The 18,210-nt window shown below is 39.1% G+C and overlaps 2 protein-coding genes across 3 annotated transcripts; both read right to left on the bottom strand.

Moving 5' to 3' along the window:
• Positions 1 to 1,098: 1,098 nt before the first annotated feature.
• LOC143336436 (cytochrome c oxidase subunit 8A, mitochondrial) lies at positions 1,099 to 3,142 on the bottom strand. The gene is made up of 2 exons (XM_076756598.1): positions 2,875 to 3,142; positions 1,099 to 1,920 (listed from the first exon to the last, which is right to left on the bottom strand). The coding sequence occupies exons 1-2, from the start codon at positions 3,001 to 3,003 to the stop codon at positions 1,807 to 1,809; spliced, it is 243 nt and encodes an 80-aa protein (XP_076612713.1). The 5' UTR covers positions 3,004 to 3,142; the 3' UTR covers positions 1,099 to 1,806.
• A 639-nt stretch (positions 3,143 to 3,781) lies between these two features.
• On the bottom strand, positions 3,782 to 17,906 carry ubr7 (ubiquitin protein ligase E3 component n-recognin 7). Of its 2 annotated transcripts, none has more exons than XM_076756361.1 (12): positions 17,547 to 17,906; positions 16,956 to 17,085; positions 13,016 to 13,149; positions 12,688 to 12,748; positions 12,264 to 12,359; positions 12,104 to 12,157; positions 9,613 to 9,718; positions 8,917 to 8,996; positions 8,320 to 8,484; positions 7,969 to 8,134; positions 6,299 to 6,360; positions 3,782 to 5,649 (listed from the first exon to the last, which is right to left on the bottom strand). In XM_076756361.1, exons 2-12 carry the CDS (start codon positions 17,070 to 17,072, stop codon positions 5,557 to 5,559), a joined length of 1,134 nt encoding a protein of 377 aa, XP_076612476.1. In that variant the 5' UTR covers positions 17,073 to 17,085; positions 17,547 to 17,906; the 3' UTR covers positions 3,782 to 5,556. The 2 variants fall into 2 exon arrangements, with proteins under 2 accessions (XP_076612476.1, XP_076612477.1); XM_076756362.1 differs by having other exon boundaries at positions 4,839 to 5,649; positions 8,320 to 8,466.
• Positions 17,907 to 18,210: the final 304 nt, after the last annotated feature.

An 18,210-nucleotide genomic window follows, 5' to 3' on the forward strand; every position in this document is an offset into this window, starting at 1 on the left:
GTTGACTAAAAGCCTTGAGTCAAAAATGGCTGCAACTCCACCTCCTCAGCTGCTGACTCAAGAAATGTGAGTATTAACGTGACTCAGAGCACTAGCTTCATTCAGGCACACATACTCTTCTTGACACAGCCAGGTTTCAGTCAGACAAAATAAATCAATATTATGGTCTGATGTTAACTCATTTACCAGAACAGCTGTCAAAGACAGAGCCGATGTTTAGGAGTCCACATTTAATTCTCCTATTTTGTTGTGCTATTGCAGCGTCTGTTATAATTTTTATTAGGTTTTCTTGTGTAACTCCTGTTTAATTTTGACTCAATTTGGTGGTCAGGGGCAGACAGTCTCTGTGGGGTTTTGGGTGGTTAACAGCTCTAATGGAAGCACAGAGAAGCCTGTAGGACTACAGCTCTGCCTCCTGGACTCAACTCTGGACCTTGATGAAAACTGATGATGAACATGAAGGTGTTTATGGAAACTTTGCTGCTTTTATTTGTTTGAACTGAGCTCAGACTTCCTTCCTGCTAAAGCCCTAACACCAGAAAACAGAAACAACTAATGAGAACATCTCTTCACCTCTGCAACCTGTGACATCACACAGACGAGGTGACAGGTCACATTTAAAATTTTGTGTTGTTTTTCGGTACATTCACTTAATTTCTTCTTGTCTGTAACCTAAAACTCTTTTAATACTGTCATCAACAATCTTATGTTCAACATTTCAGACTTGAAACATTTTACGTTGGTTTGATTAAAATCACCAGTTTGAGGTCTTACTGTCAGAAATGTTAGACTCTATATCTTATTCACAATAGCATAATCTCATATAAACTCTTGAACTTCTGTCAATTATCCAGTGTGAAGCTTTGAGACATGATCAGTTTCCTGCAGCGCTGCAACATTACTCTTGTTGCCACTTACAAATGTCTTTCATATTAAACTGGAACATAATTCCACTGATGTGGAGGGTGGGAAAGATTTCTTCACTGTCTATAACATATTATTTTGTGGTTTGTTGTGAGTTTGAAAATTTGACATTTGCTCACAGAAGTTATTTCAGCTTCACTTCAAAATTCCATGTTTTACACATCACTGTTTCTTCTTGTTGTTAAACGCTGACATTGAACAAACCTTTTCTAAATGTATTTCATGACTTTTTCAAATATGATGAAGATAATAATAAAAACGACGTTTGTTTTCTTCTAAGCTCAAAGTTTCTCAGGCTTAATCATGTTGTCTCTGTGGGAAATGATTTTCTCAAACAGGAAGTGATTAACTGTGTAAATCCAGCAGAACAAACTAAACAGAGATGTTTCCTGCTCAAACACAAACAGACAAACTGAAGCTTTATTTTATCTTCAAACACATAAACACTTCCTGTTTGAACAAACTTCAGAACTTGGTTTTGAATATTTTCAACCACTGACAGAAGACAAGACGATTCAACTTCCATCTTAATGTGATAGAAATGCTTTTAAACAACATAAAGAACCATGAGGACAGAGAGGCTACTCTTATTTTGAAATGACAGTTCTGCTCTACGGGTCTCATAATTACTCTTTAGAATGCCATAATAAATGTTTATGATGTTAAAATAAATATTTTAATAAATATTTTAACATCATCATCATCATCATCATCATCATTTTAGCATCAGTCTCATTTAAACTGAAATGACTTCAAACTTTTAATTTCTTAAAACCTGCAGATTTCAAGATACAATTACTATATTTATCGATTAATGTTTGTAATGACTGAACTTCCTCCAGCTGTTCATGGTGAGGAAGAAGATGATGGTGAAGATCAAGTTCAGGTCTTCGGACTCTGTCGTGACCTCTGGCGGTACTCTGGCAGGTGATGAAGGATCCAGGCAGCTGGAGTCAACATGGCCACCGCAAACACAGACATGACAAAGAAACTTTGCTGTCAGAGAGAGAAAAAAAAAGCTTTTTCATAACTTTCATAACCAATCAGAGAGTTATTTGAAATATCACATGGCATCATCAGGATAACATCTGAAAATAGTTTAACAACATTGTTGTCTTAAATTGAATTTTTTATTTTTAATTGAATACAAACAAATTCTAAAATATATATCTGCTTCCTCCTGATTCATTCTGTGTGCTAAAAAGAAAACAATAATATCAAATAATTCATTTTATTCAGTTGCTTTATACTCAGAGGACAATGCGTCACTCTACAGTGAAGATTAGTTAAGTTAGCTGTGTCATTAAACCAGCAATATTTCCAATCAATCAATTTATCAATACTCTAAGACAAAATACATAAAGAGTGACATGATTACACTGATGCACATGAGAAATAAAGTGAGAACAATTTCATAAAACCAATGAAAGATTCAAATAAATTAAAAAAGTCTGATGCTCTTCAGTTTAATGAAGAGCAATAATTTCAAAGCATTAATTGGTATAAGGCTGTCCCATCGCAGTGACTGATAATTTAACTGACAGAACGGCAATGAACTTTAGATATTCTCTGTTGTCAAAGACTAAACTGATATGACTTCGTTATCTGAAATCTTTTCTTTCACATTCTGAATGTTATCAGTCATATTAAACCAATTAATTCCATCAATCATATAAAAACACATGAAATAAAAACTCATTTATCTGAAGCAGCTTGGATTAAACTCAGCTGCCAGTTTTTACAAAGAAAAAAAACAAACATATGAAACTCTTTGCAAAGTCTCTTCACTGGCTACCAGGAACATTCTAAAGTGGTGTTACTGGTGTACTAAACTGTGACTGGACCACAACCAGATTCTATCTGTTCCACTACTTCAAAACTCTCATCAGACTGTCAGTGAGTCAGTTAATCAGCCAGTTGGTTAATTAGTTTGGTGTTTCTGACACTCACCGCGGCTCCAATCTTGTTTCGCGGAGGTTTGCTGTAGATCATTTTCTTTGTCTCTTTCAGGATTCCTTTTGGACGAGTCAGAGTTGAAAGAGAAACATTTCCAATCATCCGCAGGACAGCGTTCACCATCGCCAAGTCAACCAACACCTGCTCACTGAGCGGCACCTGTTGGACTGTGATTGGCAGCTGCTGAATTAATGTTTGTTCTGTTTGTTGATGATGATGATGCGTTCGCTTTGAGCTACGCAGTCACACTGAATCTGCGGTGTGAAGGACCAAACGAGGAAGAACAGCAGGAGGAAGAGGGGGAGGAGGAAAAGGGGGCGTGCAGAGGTGACAGCAGACTGCTGATTGGACAGTCACACAGCCGACTCCATATTCATATTTTTAATCAGTGACGACCTTCAGCGTAGAGGAAGTTGTTACTTTGACGTACTGCAGGATGAGCTGACCACAGCTGAAGTGCTATGGCGCAAAACAATAAACTAACGTAAATCATACTTCAACTGCAGCAGAAAAAATTCATCAATATAGGCGATCAGATGTTGACGTCACTATTTGTGAAATGATTTGACTATCAACAGTCAGTAGACCATGTCTTTGAGCAGCTCAACAATCCAGCTGATTAGATTTGCTCTGCAGAACAAAGAAAAGGACTGACAGAGGATGAGTGATGTGATGGAGGACAAAGGCTTCACGTCATGTTTGATGTGCACAAACAGACCTGCTGCTTAGAATCTGTTCAACATCAGAAAACACGACAGGAGATGGTCAGTGAAAAGGACTCATTACACTGAACACAAATACACACAAATAACTGCTGCAAAACATCTAAACACATTTACTACTGATCTCAAATACAGGTTTTACATACTTCTATATAATTCTGCACTACGCACCACAGGAAAATATTACACTTTTATTGAGATTAATTTCTCTTTATAACACAGTTGTCTTCATATCATACTCCTCCCCAAAGCAAGCCGCTGAATATTTTAACAGGCTCTGAAATCTCCACATCTGGCTGCAGTCTGTCTGTACGCACAAGATACGAATGGGGGTGAACATTGGCAGCCAGAATCAGTATAACAGTGAAAGTGCGATCGTGCCCTAACCCTAAACTCTAAGCCTGTCACAATCATTCATGGGGTGAAACTACTGTCCTGCAGCAGCTATGCTGGCTGGTGCAGCTCATGGCATCTCACCAGCAGCTGTGGCAATCAGATGCACAGGAAGATGTTTTAAGAATGGTGGGTTGCCGACTATATATACAAGTGTGATATGTATTTTTTAGTGCAGAACAGGGGCTCTGTGGCAGCGTCACTCGCGACATGAACAATGACAATGGCAACAACACCCACAACCACTCACAAGGCTAGCAGCAAGGCTCTTACAACCCACCCACGAAGCACAACAGCATTTTTCATATTGTGGATCGTTCTTTCTGTCTATTGACACAAACGCTTCATTCCTGTTTACACTCATATCATACACCATTTGAAACCATTTCAAATTACACCTCACTTGACCAATAACGGTCTGCCTTATGAAGCCTAGCAACCACAGAGGCCAGTAACAGTCCAAGTTGAACAGGAGGGCCTCCTTCTCTTCTTCCGTGTGAAGACTGAGCCAATCAGAAAAGATTTTGCAGATGACTGAAACTTCGAATAAGCCAATGACATTCTGAACACACCGATATGCAACTTAAGTTTCAGTTGTTTAAACCTCCTGACACATCAAATCAAGCATTTCATTGCTAACGGATATTTGACACAGTTTGAAATGAACAACATATTCATGCTGCAAGCTTGAAACACAAAGGTAGACTGCCACCGTAATACAGTCTGCACACAGTCTGCATCTGGACAGCAGACACCACAGACAGAAGCAGTTTATTTATGGAGCAGCCAGTAACTGAACAGACATGTCTACTAAAACTACATTAATGGACAAGCTTAATTTTTGGACATTACAACCTTTTATTTAAAGACATTTGATTACTATTTTTTCAATACATAAAGGTCCTACAGCGTGTGCAGGACAGATTTCAGAAAAAAGCTCCTAAAAAGTTCACAGTGTTATACGCAGTGACGGAGGCTTGTTTACTTCTGAGTGACTACAACCTGGATTCATTTCTATCTGACGGGACTCAAGATTTTTGACATTAATGGCCCACGCTGCAAAATGTAATTTCACGTACTAAACTTTTTATCAGTTAATTGCATCTCGTTTTATTTCCTGCTTGTCACTTTCAAAAGTTGTTTTTAATTTTGTTTTTCTCCAGGTAACATTTGGTTTCAGTTAAATAAACCTGTAGCGATTTAAAGCTTCCACTGTGACATCATGAGTAATCATCAATAGTCAATCTGTACTGTTGATTAATCCTGAAATGTGACCATACCAATGTTGTTCAGCTGATTCTGTTTTATTAGTTTTCATTAAAAAGGAAAAACAAAGAGACATTTATATTGGTGACCTCTGACCTCTAAGAGACAACACTAAAAGCATGAAGTTTGAAAGATTCAAAATAAGATGAAGATACAAACTTTAAAATGTCCAGAAAACCCACAGCACTGAGTTATCAACAGGAAACACGAAGAAGATAAAGGAAAGGGGAAAATCCAAGTCCAGAGATCAAGAAAGGTCAAAGGTCATTCGAGTTTAGTTGGGGGTCAAAGGTCATCAGGTGCAGTAGAAGCGTCCTGCATCAACTCGTTGTCTCTTGCGACTCTGCTGCTGCTCAAAGAACTGACGGATGTCATCAGGAGTAACAACCTATCAGAGAACAGAAAGTCACACGCAGGCTTCAAAAGCAAACCTTTGGCTTATCTGTACATGGCTGTTCAACTGAAAATAAATTACAGAACAAACTATTTTCATGGCACAATGGTCTAAAGAGACCAGAGACAAGAGGACAACAGACACAGGGGACACTTTACTGTACTGAGCACTTTAACAGTTTAAGCACATTTTCCTGATTATACTGACTTCCTTTTACTGAAGTAATATTTTCAATGCTACTCTGTCTATCAGTCTGTCTATCTAAGGTAAAGAAACACTTCAGAATTCTACTCAATTATTGATGAGTTAACCCTCATGTTGATATATCAGTAATTAATGGGGTGATAACAGAAGTTCATCTCCAGCTCTACAGACACACACACACTAACACACTGTGACTGACATCTGGATCCAAAAAATCACGTGTTCATCATGTTGTCCAATGAATGTTATTAAACTCTGCAGATTCAATATCCCATAATGCAACAGAAGTAGTGGTGTCCAGTCAATGATCACTGACCAGCAGCAAACTGCAATAAAGTCAGAGTCTACTTGTCTGTACTTTTTAGTGTCAAACTTCTCTGCACATATTAGGTCAGCATGTCAGCAGCAGGTCAAAGATCAACTTCAGTGTGAAACTCACTTTTCCTTCTGCTGCAAATCTCTGCAGGAAGTCCTTCAGTTCAGTTTTCATGTCGTTGTATCCTGAATGAAACAAACACACATCAGAAAATACTTGTGGTTCCATGTCAGGTACTTGTAGCTTCATGTGCAGTACTTGTATGTCCTGTAAAAGTAGTCTGTTTGTGATACTTCTAGTTTCAAGTGTGTTAATTACAATTTGGGAGTTGCTTGTAGTTTTGTGTGCAGTAATTGTAGTTTCAAGTGTGATACTTATAGTTTATGTGTACAGTTAGTGATCTCGAGCTGCTGCACTTGGTTCAGTTTGTACTTGTACGTGTAGGGTTAGGGTTAACTTACGGGAGGGCAAAATATTGAATACATTTAACAAACACACACACACACAGAAAAAAAATAAATAAAATAAAATATATATATATATACATATACACACACACACACACACACACACACATATATATATGTATATATATATATATATATATATATATATATATATATATATATATATATATATATATATATATATATATATAAATAGTGTGTGCATTACGTAGTTGACCACATCGTCATATTTGAGTTTTCAGTGTTTCGACCTGTCACATCCCCAAAAAAATAAAAGGAATTTTAACAGACTTTAGCTTGACTCGTAGCTGATAACGATTTTTCACAGTCTGGACCAACTCTGCTCTGAAGAGTACAAGAAAATGGCTGGAGTAACGTTACATACACAGGGCCTTTTTACAAACAAAGACAACACACAGCCTTTCAGTAACTATTATGCTTCAAGCTGAGCTGATCTACACACTTCATGGTCGAATAAAGTAACCTTAATTCCCCCAATACCATGAACTTTTCTGTGGCTGCAGCATTGTGCCGGTACATCTCTCACAAACCAGGAAAGACTCATTTTCACAGCAAACACACTGGACTCTGTCACGCTAATACACAGGTGCAGTTACACTGTGGGTGTGCTAACCAGTGCGGAAGAAGTATTCAGATCTATTACTTCAGCAGAAGTACCAATACTCCACTCCACTACAAGTAAAAGTTTTGCATTCTACACCTTACTAAGGTGAGAGTATGTATTGCAGTTCAAATTATGTAAAGCACTCATGGAAGGAGGAGAATTTTCTCAACCCATAAAGAAACACTTCATCCTTCAGTTTATCACAAACATTCAGAATCATCACATCTGAAGATACATTGTTTTCACTGGACAGAAGGGCATGAAAAATGACACTACATGCACACTAAGGGAACATGCGGGTAAAAACTCGCGTGACGTGTAACCATTTTAACATGAAGCTGCGGTCATCACTATCATTACAATGATTGGCCCACTTCAGCCTCTGACTCGGGACATCAGACTCTGGCATAAATATGATGATTGATAGGAGACAGGGCACCTGTCAACACCGCTGAACCAGACAAGAGGATCAGAAAACAACACAGCTTCAAACCAAAACATAATCAAATATACTTAGAAAATGAAGGCAATCAGAAATAAAAGCCTGTCCCTGACATAAGCTTGCTTCAAATGCCTGTCCCCTATATCCTTTGTCCCTCGGCCACAATTTGAGAATTTAGAGCATGTGATTTTAGAGAAATTGTTTATATTGACAGATGTATATATATCATAGATGGCAGCATGGCCAAAGTTTTGTGTACCATGAATGATCTCGAGCTGCTGCACTCGGTTCAGGTTGTCGAGCGCTGACATCAGAGGATCATGTCTTTGTTGTCCTTGTTCGTTGCTCTTTCCTTTGTTTTCGTAGGCGAGGACCGTGTCCGACTCGTCCAGCAAGAAGGAAAGACCAGCTTCAGAGAGGCTCTCCTGAGGAGACAAAGACTCATGAGCTTTTCTGCCATAGAAACTCTTCTAGAGGTAAACACTAAACACGTGAGTGTGATCAGTCCTCAGATAAACAGAACTACAGACTAAACAAACCCATGACCTAACATTTACATCATCAGTGCTTTAGCCAATAGAATAGGGTTACTCCAACAGGTGAACTTTACCTTGCAGGCGTTGCAGGAGCAGAGTCTGGAGCGCCAAGCTGATGGCCAGAACACGGCCCCTGATTGGACTCTTTTCTTACCAATTGCATCTAGTTCTTTCAGTCGGCAGCTTGGCTCCGCCTCCTCACGGCTCCGCTTGCAGCTGGGCTGGATGACATCATCACCCTGAGAGATTACTGATTTTTGATTAATCAAACTAATCAGTGTGAATTGCGATTTGATTGATTTGTCTAGATATAGAGTGAACCATGATTACTGTAAACAGACATGTACCGTTAAAAGTACTGTTATTGTACATAGATAGAAATATTCTGTCAGTATCAGATGATTTAACCAGATTATTTGATCAGTATTTAAGATCTTTTCACAGCTGTGACTGTTCAGATACTATTATAACTTTCCAGAACTCTAGTTAATATTTCTGTTATGTCTAAAAAGGAAAGAGGGAAATTGTCTCTTGAGAAGCTAGAAAATAAGTATTTAATAAGTATTTGGTTATTAACAAAATAGTTGCTGATGATTTTTTCCTCAGTAATCCTTGACTAATTGATTAACAACATTCAGATCACATTTATCAGATAATCAATTTAATCCTACCTTTTCTTCTTTCTTAGGAAGGTTTGTGTTTGACTCATCTGTACCAGTTTCCTCCTTCACCTGTACTGCTACACCTGGAACTGAACAGGAAGTACATCACAGGAACAGGAGTGTAACACAAACAGGAGTAGAGACAAGCTTGTCCACAAGTTTTATTTTCAAAACATTTTGATAGGAACAGTTTCTAATGCCATCAGTACTACAACTATCTGAGACAGGACCAGAGAAACAGACTCCTCATCGTGTTAGCTCTTAGCTCTACTCTGACCATGACATGCTAAGCTAACTATAGCTAGTCCACATTGTGAGGGGCAGCTACTTTGTAGATGCTGAGTCATAACATTCATCCAGGGAAATGGGGTTGCATTAGATGTGACTGACAAACAGGAAACTGTCCGCATCAAGAAAACATCACATCATTCCTCACAGGTGCATCACCGCTGTCTTAATGCTCTGCTTTGAACTGTCATAACACCCCACAGGAAACTCTCAGTGTGAGTACACGAACATGACAATACGACCATGTCTGAAAACATGAACATGAAATCATGAATATATGTGACAACACAAACGTGTCTTAAAACACAAACACATGTGATAACATGAATATGAACTCATGAACATGTTTGAAAACATGAAAACATCAACATAAATCATGAACATATCTCAGAACACAATAGATGAACAGGCTTTTACCTGCCAGGTGAGCAGCATAGGTCCACAGAAACGGGTTTTTGTTCATACAGGCTTCACAGATCATCTCCTGCAGCTCCACACAGTCGGGAACCAAACAGCCCAGGTGCTGTAAACACAGCCAGGTGATTTCACAGATGGTCGCATCATGACAGCAAGCGACATTCTAGTTACAGGTAGTTATATTATAGCTACACTGAGATATATAATTACAGCAAATTACATCATAGTCACAGAGAGCTACACTATAGTTACAGTGAGTCACAGCATAGTTACCCTGAGCTGTATTGTAGTGACAGTGGGTTATTTTGTAGTTACAGCGAGTTATATTATAGTTGCACTGAGCTTTAATATACAGTAAGTTATAAAGTAGTTACAGAAAGTTGTATTATTTGTATTTATTTTAGATATCAGAAGTCTCTTTAAAAGAGAGGCCTGGCCAAGGTGGTAGTCGCACACTATCACAACATATTAAAATGCAACATATACAACATGATACACAAAAATAAAAACACATTAAAAAAAGAACAGCTATTCAAACACAGAGTCCTCAAGAAAAATGACATGCCTCCCTCACCACATTCATTATGATGCCACAAATTCATCAATGATATAAAAGATCTTTTTGCTGATGGCTCCATGCGGTCTGTAATGACTGAAATGCAGCCTGAAGCTCGAGCAGCAGTTTTATTATGGAGGGAGGGAAATAGTGTTGCCCGCATTGACATGTATTCTTCCTTGAATGTCCTTTCCCCACGTCATTTATACAAATAGACAATGAAACAGGTCTGAAAGTGGAGTCCTAGGCACAATTCTTTAGTTATCTCAAGAAAATCAGATTTGTGGCCCTCAACCAAGACACACTGAGATTGAGCAACAAAATCATTTCTGAACAGTTTAACAGCCCGAGGACCGAAACCAGCATTCCAAAACATGTTCATGTAAATCCACGAATAAGGCAGCACAATACTGTTTTGGTCCAAGGCACCAATGAGATCATTTGCCACAACTAAAGCAGCAGTAATGCTGCAGTGGCCAGCCGTAAAAGCAGACTGAAAAATACTTTAAATGTTGTTTGCAAGTACAAACTGTTTTAACTGTAAATTTATCTGGGATTTGAGGATCTTAGTCATGTATGATAGTTTGGAAACTGGATGCTAATTGTTCAACTCTGGAGGGGTCTCCACCTTTAAGTAAGAGCAAAAGGTACACAGCTTTCCAAATTGTAAGTATGGAGGTGGGCAGAAAACTCTAATTAAAAATATGTCTCCTGGGCTCAGCAACAATATCGGCTGCCACCTTTGACAGGTAAGGGTCCAGACTGTCTGGATCTGCAGACTTTTTGGGGTCACTGTTTCAGAGCTTTACAAGTTTGAACACCTGGAAAAAGTTTGTTGCAGCTCCGTCCTTTAGTCAACCACAGTGTCTCGAGGGAGGCTTGAAGCAACATGTATCTGACAAGGATCTCAATAAATAACCCCGAAAATTTGAGGGGTTTTGAAAGTTTTCTGTAATCAACTTTCCATAAATATCTAGTTTGGAATTTCTGGTCAATAAGGTGCAGTTGTTCCTTGCGGTTCTCAATGTAGTCCAATCGATAGAGTTTGAAAATCATATTTTGGTCCAAGATTGATTTATTAAACAAATGAGCTCTGAAAGACTGAGAACCAGGCATTGTCTTTGCTAATCCTGAACTTCTTAATGGGGACATGGCTCTTAGAGATGGACAGAAAAACTGAATGAAAACCTTCCCATGCCATCCAGAATCTGATTAACTCTTCTAAAATCAATGGAGCACAAAATTGTTCAGGAAAGCCTGCTCTGCAAAGCTTTTAAAATGTCTTTTAAAACAATACAGGGTTTACCTTGGGAATTTTTGTATTTCTGACACACAGTACATTGATGACTGAAATCATACCAAAATATGCCATTTGAGGTGTATTTGTGGGATGTATTCATTACAATTAAATGAAGCAGGGCAGAACTGTTTTGAGCTTTAGGTTGTTATAGTTAGAGTTACAGTTTGTGAGTTATAATATCACTACAGTGAGTTATGTTACAGTGAGTCACAGTAATAGTCACAGCGAGTTATACCACAGTTGCAGCAAGTTGTGATAGTTATTCTGAGATAGTGAGTTTCATCATTGAGTGAATTCGAATGTACCTGCTGTAACTTCTGTTCAGGTCCATAGTTATTGTGAGTTATAGGTTTAGGGACTTATAATAGAGTAACAGGGAATTATAACATTTAAGGAGTTACATCATAGTTACAGTAAGTTTTATTCTAATTACAGTTTTAATTAGAGATACTTATAATATATTTATTGTGAGTTATATTAAAGCTACATCGAACACTTAAGCTTGTTCGTACTGAACTAAATGTGGACTCTGAATTGAACAGGACTGAAGAAGATCCTCTTAAAATTTTAAACTGAAATGAGAGTCTGGACCAGGACATCACAGCTGTCACATCTTGTGCTTGTCTTGGACTTACCCTGCCATGCAGCCAGTCCTCACACACCACACACTGAATCATCTCATCCTCCACCTGGACACAAAACCAGACAAGACAGAGACACACAGGTTTAATAAAGGAACATGAACACACCCGGTGGACAAACAAAGGTCAGGCAGGGTTCATCTGTGTGTCTCACCTGGTCATCTGGGTCTGGGTAAGGCCGTCCACAAGTACAGTAAACTCCAAAGAAGTTCTGACTGTATTTGTTCAGACTGTTGACCTCTTCCTTTTCCTGACATGTACACACAAACAACTTTGTAACAGTAACCCTGTGGGGATAGTCCATTGACATAATGCATTGCCTAGCTCCTTAGCCTAACCTTTACCTTATTCCAACTCTAACCCCAAAACCAAGCATAAACCCTCAAAAGTAGTATGGACCTATGGGAGCCTCAGTTTGGCCCCTGTAGTAACAGGAGGTCCCCATGAGTTGGCATCGAGTCAGTTACAGTCCTCACCGAGATACAAATGCAAAACAGTAGTTTCTGTCTTCGTGGGGGTCAGCTAAATGAAACGTCACTAATTTTTCCATCATTAAATGTGATCAGTTGTGAACTTACAGGGTAGAGTTTACACTGTAGTTCGGAGAACTTCCTGTTTCCACAGTCACAGCGGAAATTCCTACAGAAACACAGAAAAAAAGTGAGTCAGCCTCACATCAAATTTCAGGACATTGCCTTTGTAAAATGACCAATTGCTTCAACAGTCAATAGGTTTAAAGGCTCACTTATCCATCTGTGCAGCATAAAAAGTCACAAATGTCTTCACAGTGAGCCACTGACAGATTGTATCAGATTTAATCACAGTACCGTTTCATTCTAAACAATGAATAAGTGTCATACGATTGCAGTATATTACATAACAGTGTATTTAAAGGTGAGGGCTGACCTCTTGGTGTAAAGTTCAAAGAGGTCATGACCTTCGTGACATTTGTATGAACAGGCCAAACACACTCCTGCTGCCTCTCCTCCCTTTGGTGTGCAGGTGTTACAGGCGTACAGAGCCTGACGCTTCACATAGCCCTGAAATACACACAAATACACATGGAATACAAATACACACAGACACATTGAAACACACACGTAGCGTAATAATAATAGTAATAAGAAGACGAAGAAAAACAGTTAGTAACACAGTGGGCCAGGAGAAATGGCTTCAGTACACGTTGGCATTGATTCTACAACTGTCCATATCTCTGCTGGAGGGATGAAACACCATTCTTCCAAAAGATATTCCCTCATCTGGTGTTTTGATGATGGTGGTGGATAGCGTTGTCTAACACATCGGTCCAAAATCTCCCATACGTGTTCAATAGAGTTGATATGTGGTGACTGCAAAGGCAATAAAATATGACTGACATCATTTTCACACTCAAACTAATCAGTGAACCCTTATGGCCGATGGCCGGGGCATTGTAATCTTGGAAGACACCACTCCCATCAGGATAAAAGTTATCACTCACAAAAACACTGGATTGATTTGCAGGAAACCTTCCCTCTAAGGAGACAAATGCCCCCCACAGCATAACTGAGCCACCATACTCCCTCACTGTGGGGTCAGGCATCCAGACTCCAGTTCTTTTGGTGTACGCCACACATGCACTTGCTCACATATTGAGAATATGATGAAGGATGACTCATCTGACCAGATTACTGTTGGACACTGGCATTGGTTTTTGCACGACTGAACTCTCAGATGTGCATGTGTCTTTATAATGAGGGGGTTCTGCACTGCAGGCCTACTATGACATCCCTCTCTGTGTAACAACTGATGGACTGTCCATCACGTTCTGCACTGACATTCTCAGTCGCTTGAGGAAGAGTCACTCTTCTGCAGTCCAGCACAATACCATCACTAACAACAACCACAGTAATAAACACAGGCTCCAAATCCACTTCAAGTGTCTCATATCAAAATCATTATGAGATTTAAGACTATTACCTATCAATAAAACCTATTCTATTGCTTCCTGCTCCCTTACAGAGCAGACGTGTTTCCTGTTTGCTCTCTGCTTTGCTTACATTATTTTGCTGATATGCACCAAAAGTATCAGAGTGGATTCTGTATACTTGTAAATCACAGGGACTAAAATTCATGAAAGAAACAGAAGCCTACCACTATATTTTTAGCACTTTTATTATTTCAAGTATGACGGCTAAGCAGCTTAAGCCTTTTTGCTGTGTCCAAGAGTAGATATCTGGGATCAGGAAGGAGACCACATGGCAACATCAGTGAACTGCATAGTGTGAACTCCTAAATGAGAGAAATGCACAGCTTGAAAAGAAGACTGAAAAAATGCATCAATACATGAGAATGAGAACTTCATTGACACTGTCGCAGCCTCTGTACAAGGTGCTGAAAATGGACAGACTTTTAAACATGGGATTACTTCAACTGTGGAGCATCTTGGCACTGATTTGTCTGACACGCTGTTCTGGACGTGTCCTTCCACCACTGGATCGGTGGTTGAGGTTCCCAGACCAGCCTTCCATGATGAGCGTCCAAGAGCATCCGCTCCAGTCAGGATTTGGACTGATATTGTCTGCCTCGAAGGCAAATCCAGCAAGGAATTAAATAAGAAGGCATCAACATTCACTCCACCACCCGAACTCAAATTGCAAAACAGTTATGACCCACTGACTCTGAACGACAAAAGGTATGAAAATACTATGTTGAAGCCAGGGAAACTAACCACGCCAGTAGCATTAAGGTGAGCCAAAACCCAAGAAATAGCCCCAAAACCAATGCTAGGCAGACCAAACAAATATTGCTAACTCCACGTCTCATAGGCAAAGGGCCACAAGTAATACTGTTGAATCCACACCTGATAAGCCAGACACCATTCTGACTGTGGACCCTATAATCAAGCCTGTAAGAATGACAAAGACTGAAAATCTAACTGTGAATGACACGTCTGTCAGGGAGCTAACAGAGCTGCTGCTCATTATCTTCTCAACACATCCAAGAGACAGGAACATTATTATTCACATTGGATCTTTTTGCCATTCTGTGAAGGAAAATGGCTCTGAGGTCTTCAAAAAGGACTTTGTCTGCTGCTGGAGAAACTGAGTGACTGTCAGTCACAACATGCATTTTTCTATGCCTGTTTTAAGTTCATGCTGTCTTTTTTATGTGAAGCACTTGGTGCATGTGATTTCTTTGTTATAAAGCACTTGCTGTACTCTTTGTATGAAAGGTGCTATACAAATAAAGTATTTTAATTTTGACTCCTCACTCCTCTTAACCAGCCAGTAGGGGGCACCTGTGATCACCAACTGCTTTAGTGTACAATTTTGCATCTGCTTGGAACAACAGAGCCAAAGGCATTTCCAGCAATCAGCCAAAATAAAAACAAGGCTTTCCTGTTGCATCGCAGTACATTTTGGCCTTTGTCATGGCTCTAAAGCTGACATCCAGAGAAATGGTTGGTCCCATTTTGAAACAGAGTATCTGCAGATTAATTCCATATCAAATATATTCTAATCCACCAAAGTCAGACACGATTATGAGATGATGAAACCCCAGTTCTGTTATCTTCACCACCATCTTGACTGTAAGTCTGGGCGGGTCTGCACTCTATGAGTGCACTCTTCTAGTTTCAGTGTGATTTCAATGAAACTTAAGTTGCTACTATCACAGGACAGAGGGCTTTTTTAAAACGTGCATCTTTATATAAAGTGCATCATTCATGAAAAATGAAATAAAAGTATAGCTTCAGTTTCCCTCTTCTTTCTTTTTGTTAGCTCCATGTCTCAATCAATCAAACAATCTGAACAGCTCTTTCTTTCCCTCGTATTCATCTCACACTGGTGCTTCATATCATCACTTTTGATAATCTACACAGTCACTGACTGTTCACATCAGTTACTGGGATGCACAGACTTGATCAGATCACATGTCTATTCAGTCATTTCTACTGGAGTTATTCCTCAGGTCTGGAAAATTGCATATGTCTTCCCACATAACGGCAGTGACAAAAATGATCTTAACAACTATAAGGCAATTTCCAAACTGTCATGTCTTTCTATAGTCCTGCAGTCATTAGTTAATAATTAATAATCAGAGCCCTCTTTACAGACTCAACAAAAGCATTTGATGATGTTGAACATGCTGTGATCCTGCAGAGGTTATGTGATACCTGTTCTGACTCTAAGTCCTGTAAATAGGGTTAGGGTTTCAGGACCTCCTGTCTCCTTTGTGAATTTCCTTTGGGGATGAATAAAGTATCTATCTATCTATCTATCTATCTATCTATCTAGACAGCAATGTGTGATTCTGGAAAATCATTCGTCTGTGTTTGTGCCACTGTCAAAGCGGGTTTCACGATGTTCAATATTGGGCCCCTTTTTATATTCACAACATTACATCCTCTATAACAAACTGTAACGTGTTCACTGACTTTGGGAAAACTACTGTTAGTTTTTGTGCTGCTCACAGTTTTTCAATTCAATTCAATTCAATTCAATTCAATTCAATATTCCTTTATTTGTCCCGCGAGGGGATATTCCAGAATACAGCAGCATCGGTAAAGATTAATATAAGAAGTGCATGCAAATTAGTAACAAAAACAGTATATACAAAAGAGTGAGGATTTACATTTTACAACACACATTAAAAATTAACACACTTCCACCTGTATGTCAGTTTAATTAATTTGATGACAAGCTTTTTAAAGGTTTTAAAAGGTGCTCTGTTGTTGTTTTTTGTATTTATTCTGCTTCTGATTCAGTGTTTTGCAAGTCATCACATTATGTTTACATTTTACACAGTCTCAACTTTTCTGGAAACCAACCAATGAGAGATTATACATGTGGATATAAGCACTAACCTGAGGATATGAGCAGTGATCAGAGTCACTTCCTGCCAACACAGCTGAGGCTTCTTCCTCCAACTCTTCATCCTCTTCCAGAACATCAACCAGAGACACTGTCTGTTCCTCTGACATCCTCAGCCTCCCACTGTCCGACAAAAGAGCACAAAATAGAACAACTATGCCTTGTGACAGAAGGCCAACACATGCGCACCTGTTCACGACGAAGACAGAGTGAAACCTTCTGATCATTAAACAGAACGAGATCAATATGTTTCAGTCAAAATAAAGTTGTGACTGTAGCTCATCTGAAGCCTGAATCTACAGGAAACACGGTGACATCACAAACAGCGCCACCTTCAACCTCTCCGTGAACAGTCTGCGCCCATCTATCAAATTTAATCAGCTCACCGATTAGTCTGATCACCTGCCAACTGGTCGGAAAACAATCAATCAAACGATACGGACCGCTTAATATTAAACTTAGCAGTTAGCATTTGTTAGCATCAGTTAGCTAATCAGTACAGATGGACGTAAATCCGCTCCGTGCTAATGCTAACTAACACGCTTACGAGAATGACCGCCACCTGAATATAAACCCGAACTTACCGAATCTAACCAGGACCGAACTGGAACTTTATGCGGACAGTTTACACCGTCTGATCAGACTATAAACCAGCCACTAAAGATCATTAGTCAGCTCTACTGATCAGCTGATCGGACCTTTGTTATCAAACCGCTAGGTTCTGCTAGCTCAAATGACTATTTCCGGTTTATTTCCGCAGATTGTATTTGGCGGCATTCTGGGGTCAGAGGTCAGCGAGTGTAAAAACAGGAATACAAACAAATAAAGCGAAAAAATAGTCTACAACAAAACAAAAAATGAACAAAAAGAACTTCAATGGCGTGATGATGGAAATAAACGTTAATGACGTGCTGCGGTGGCCCTGTGGTGCGTTCACGTGTCCCTCAGAAATCATAAAAATAAAACCTTTGGACTGTGACGTCATCTGTGTAACTGAACAGTCCTCTGTTGTTTTGTTTCATGTTTGGAAAATAAAAATCATCCTTTGTTCAAGCGAAGAGAATAAAATCGATTTCAACATCCCTCTGAATGATGCAGAATTCCATAATACTACTCCTGTTACTACAACAACAATAACAGGGGCGAGATGAGGAGTGGGGAACCGTATAATAATAATAATAATAATAATAATAATAATAATAATAATAATAATAATAATAATAATAATAATATTTCAGAAGTGAGTCT

Source organism: Chaetodon auriga, chromosome 18 (genome assembly GCF_051107435.1).
Source record: "Chaetodon auriga isolate fChaAug3 chromosome 18, fChaAug3.hap1, whole genome shotgun sequence".
In the NCBI taxonomy this organism is placed as follows: domain Eukaryota; kingdom Metazoa; phylum Chordata; class Actinopteri; order Chaetodontiformes; family Chaetodontidae; genus Chaetodon; species Chaetodon auriga.

Excerpts from the sequence above, each read along its gene's own strand:
- LOC143336436 (XM_076756598.1), bottom strand. The coding sequence starts at position 3,003 with ATGGTGAACGCTGTCCTGCGGATGATTGGAAATGTTTCTCTTTCAACT. Across the intron at positions 1,921-2,874 it reads GAAACAAGATTGGAGCCGCG|CAAAGTTTCTTTGTCATGTC; the intron begins GTGAGTGTCAGA and ends TCTCTCTGACAG.
- ubr7 (XM_076756361.1), bottom strand. The coding sequence starts at position 17,072 with ATGTCAGAGGAACAGACAGTGTCTCTGGTTGATGTTCTGGAAGAGGAT. Across the intron at positions 8,485-8,916 it reads TTCCTAAGAAAGAAGAAAAG|GGTGATGATGTCATCCAGCC; the intron begins GTAGGATTAAAT and ends GTAATCTCTCAG. Across the intron at positions 5,650-6,298 it reads GATTTGCAGCAGAAGGAAAA|GTTGTTACTCCTGATGACAT; the intron begins GTGAGTTTCACA and ends GTTCTCTGATAG.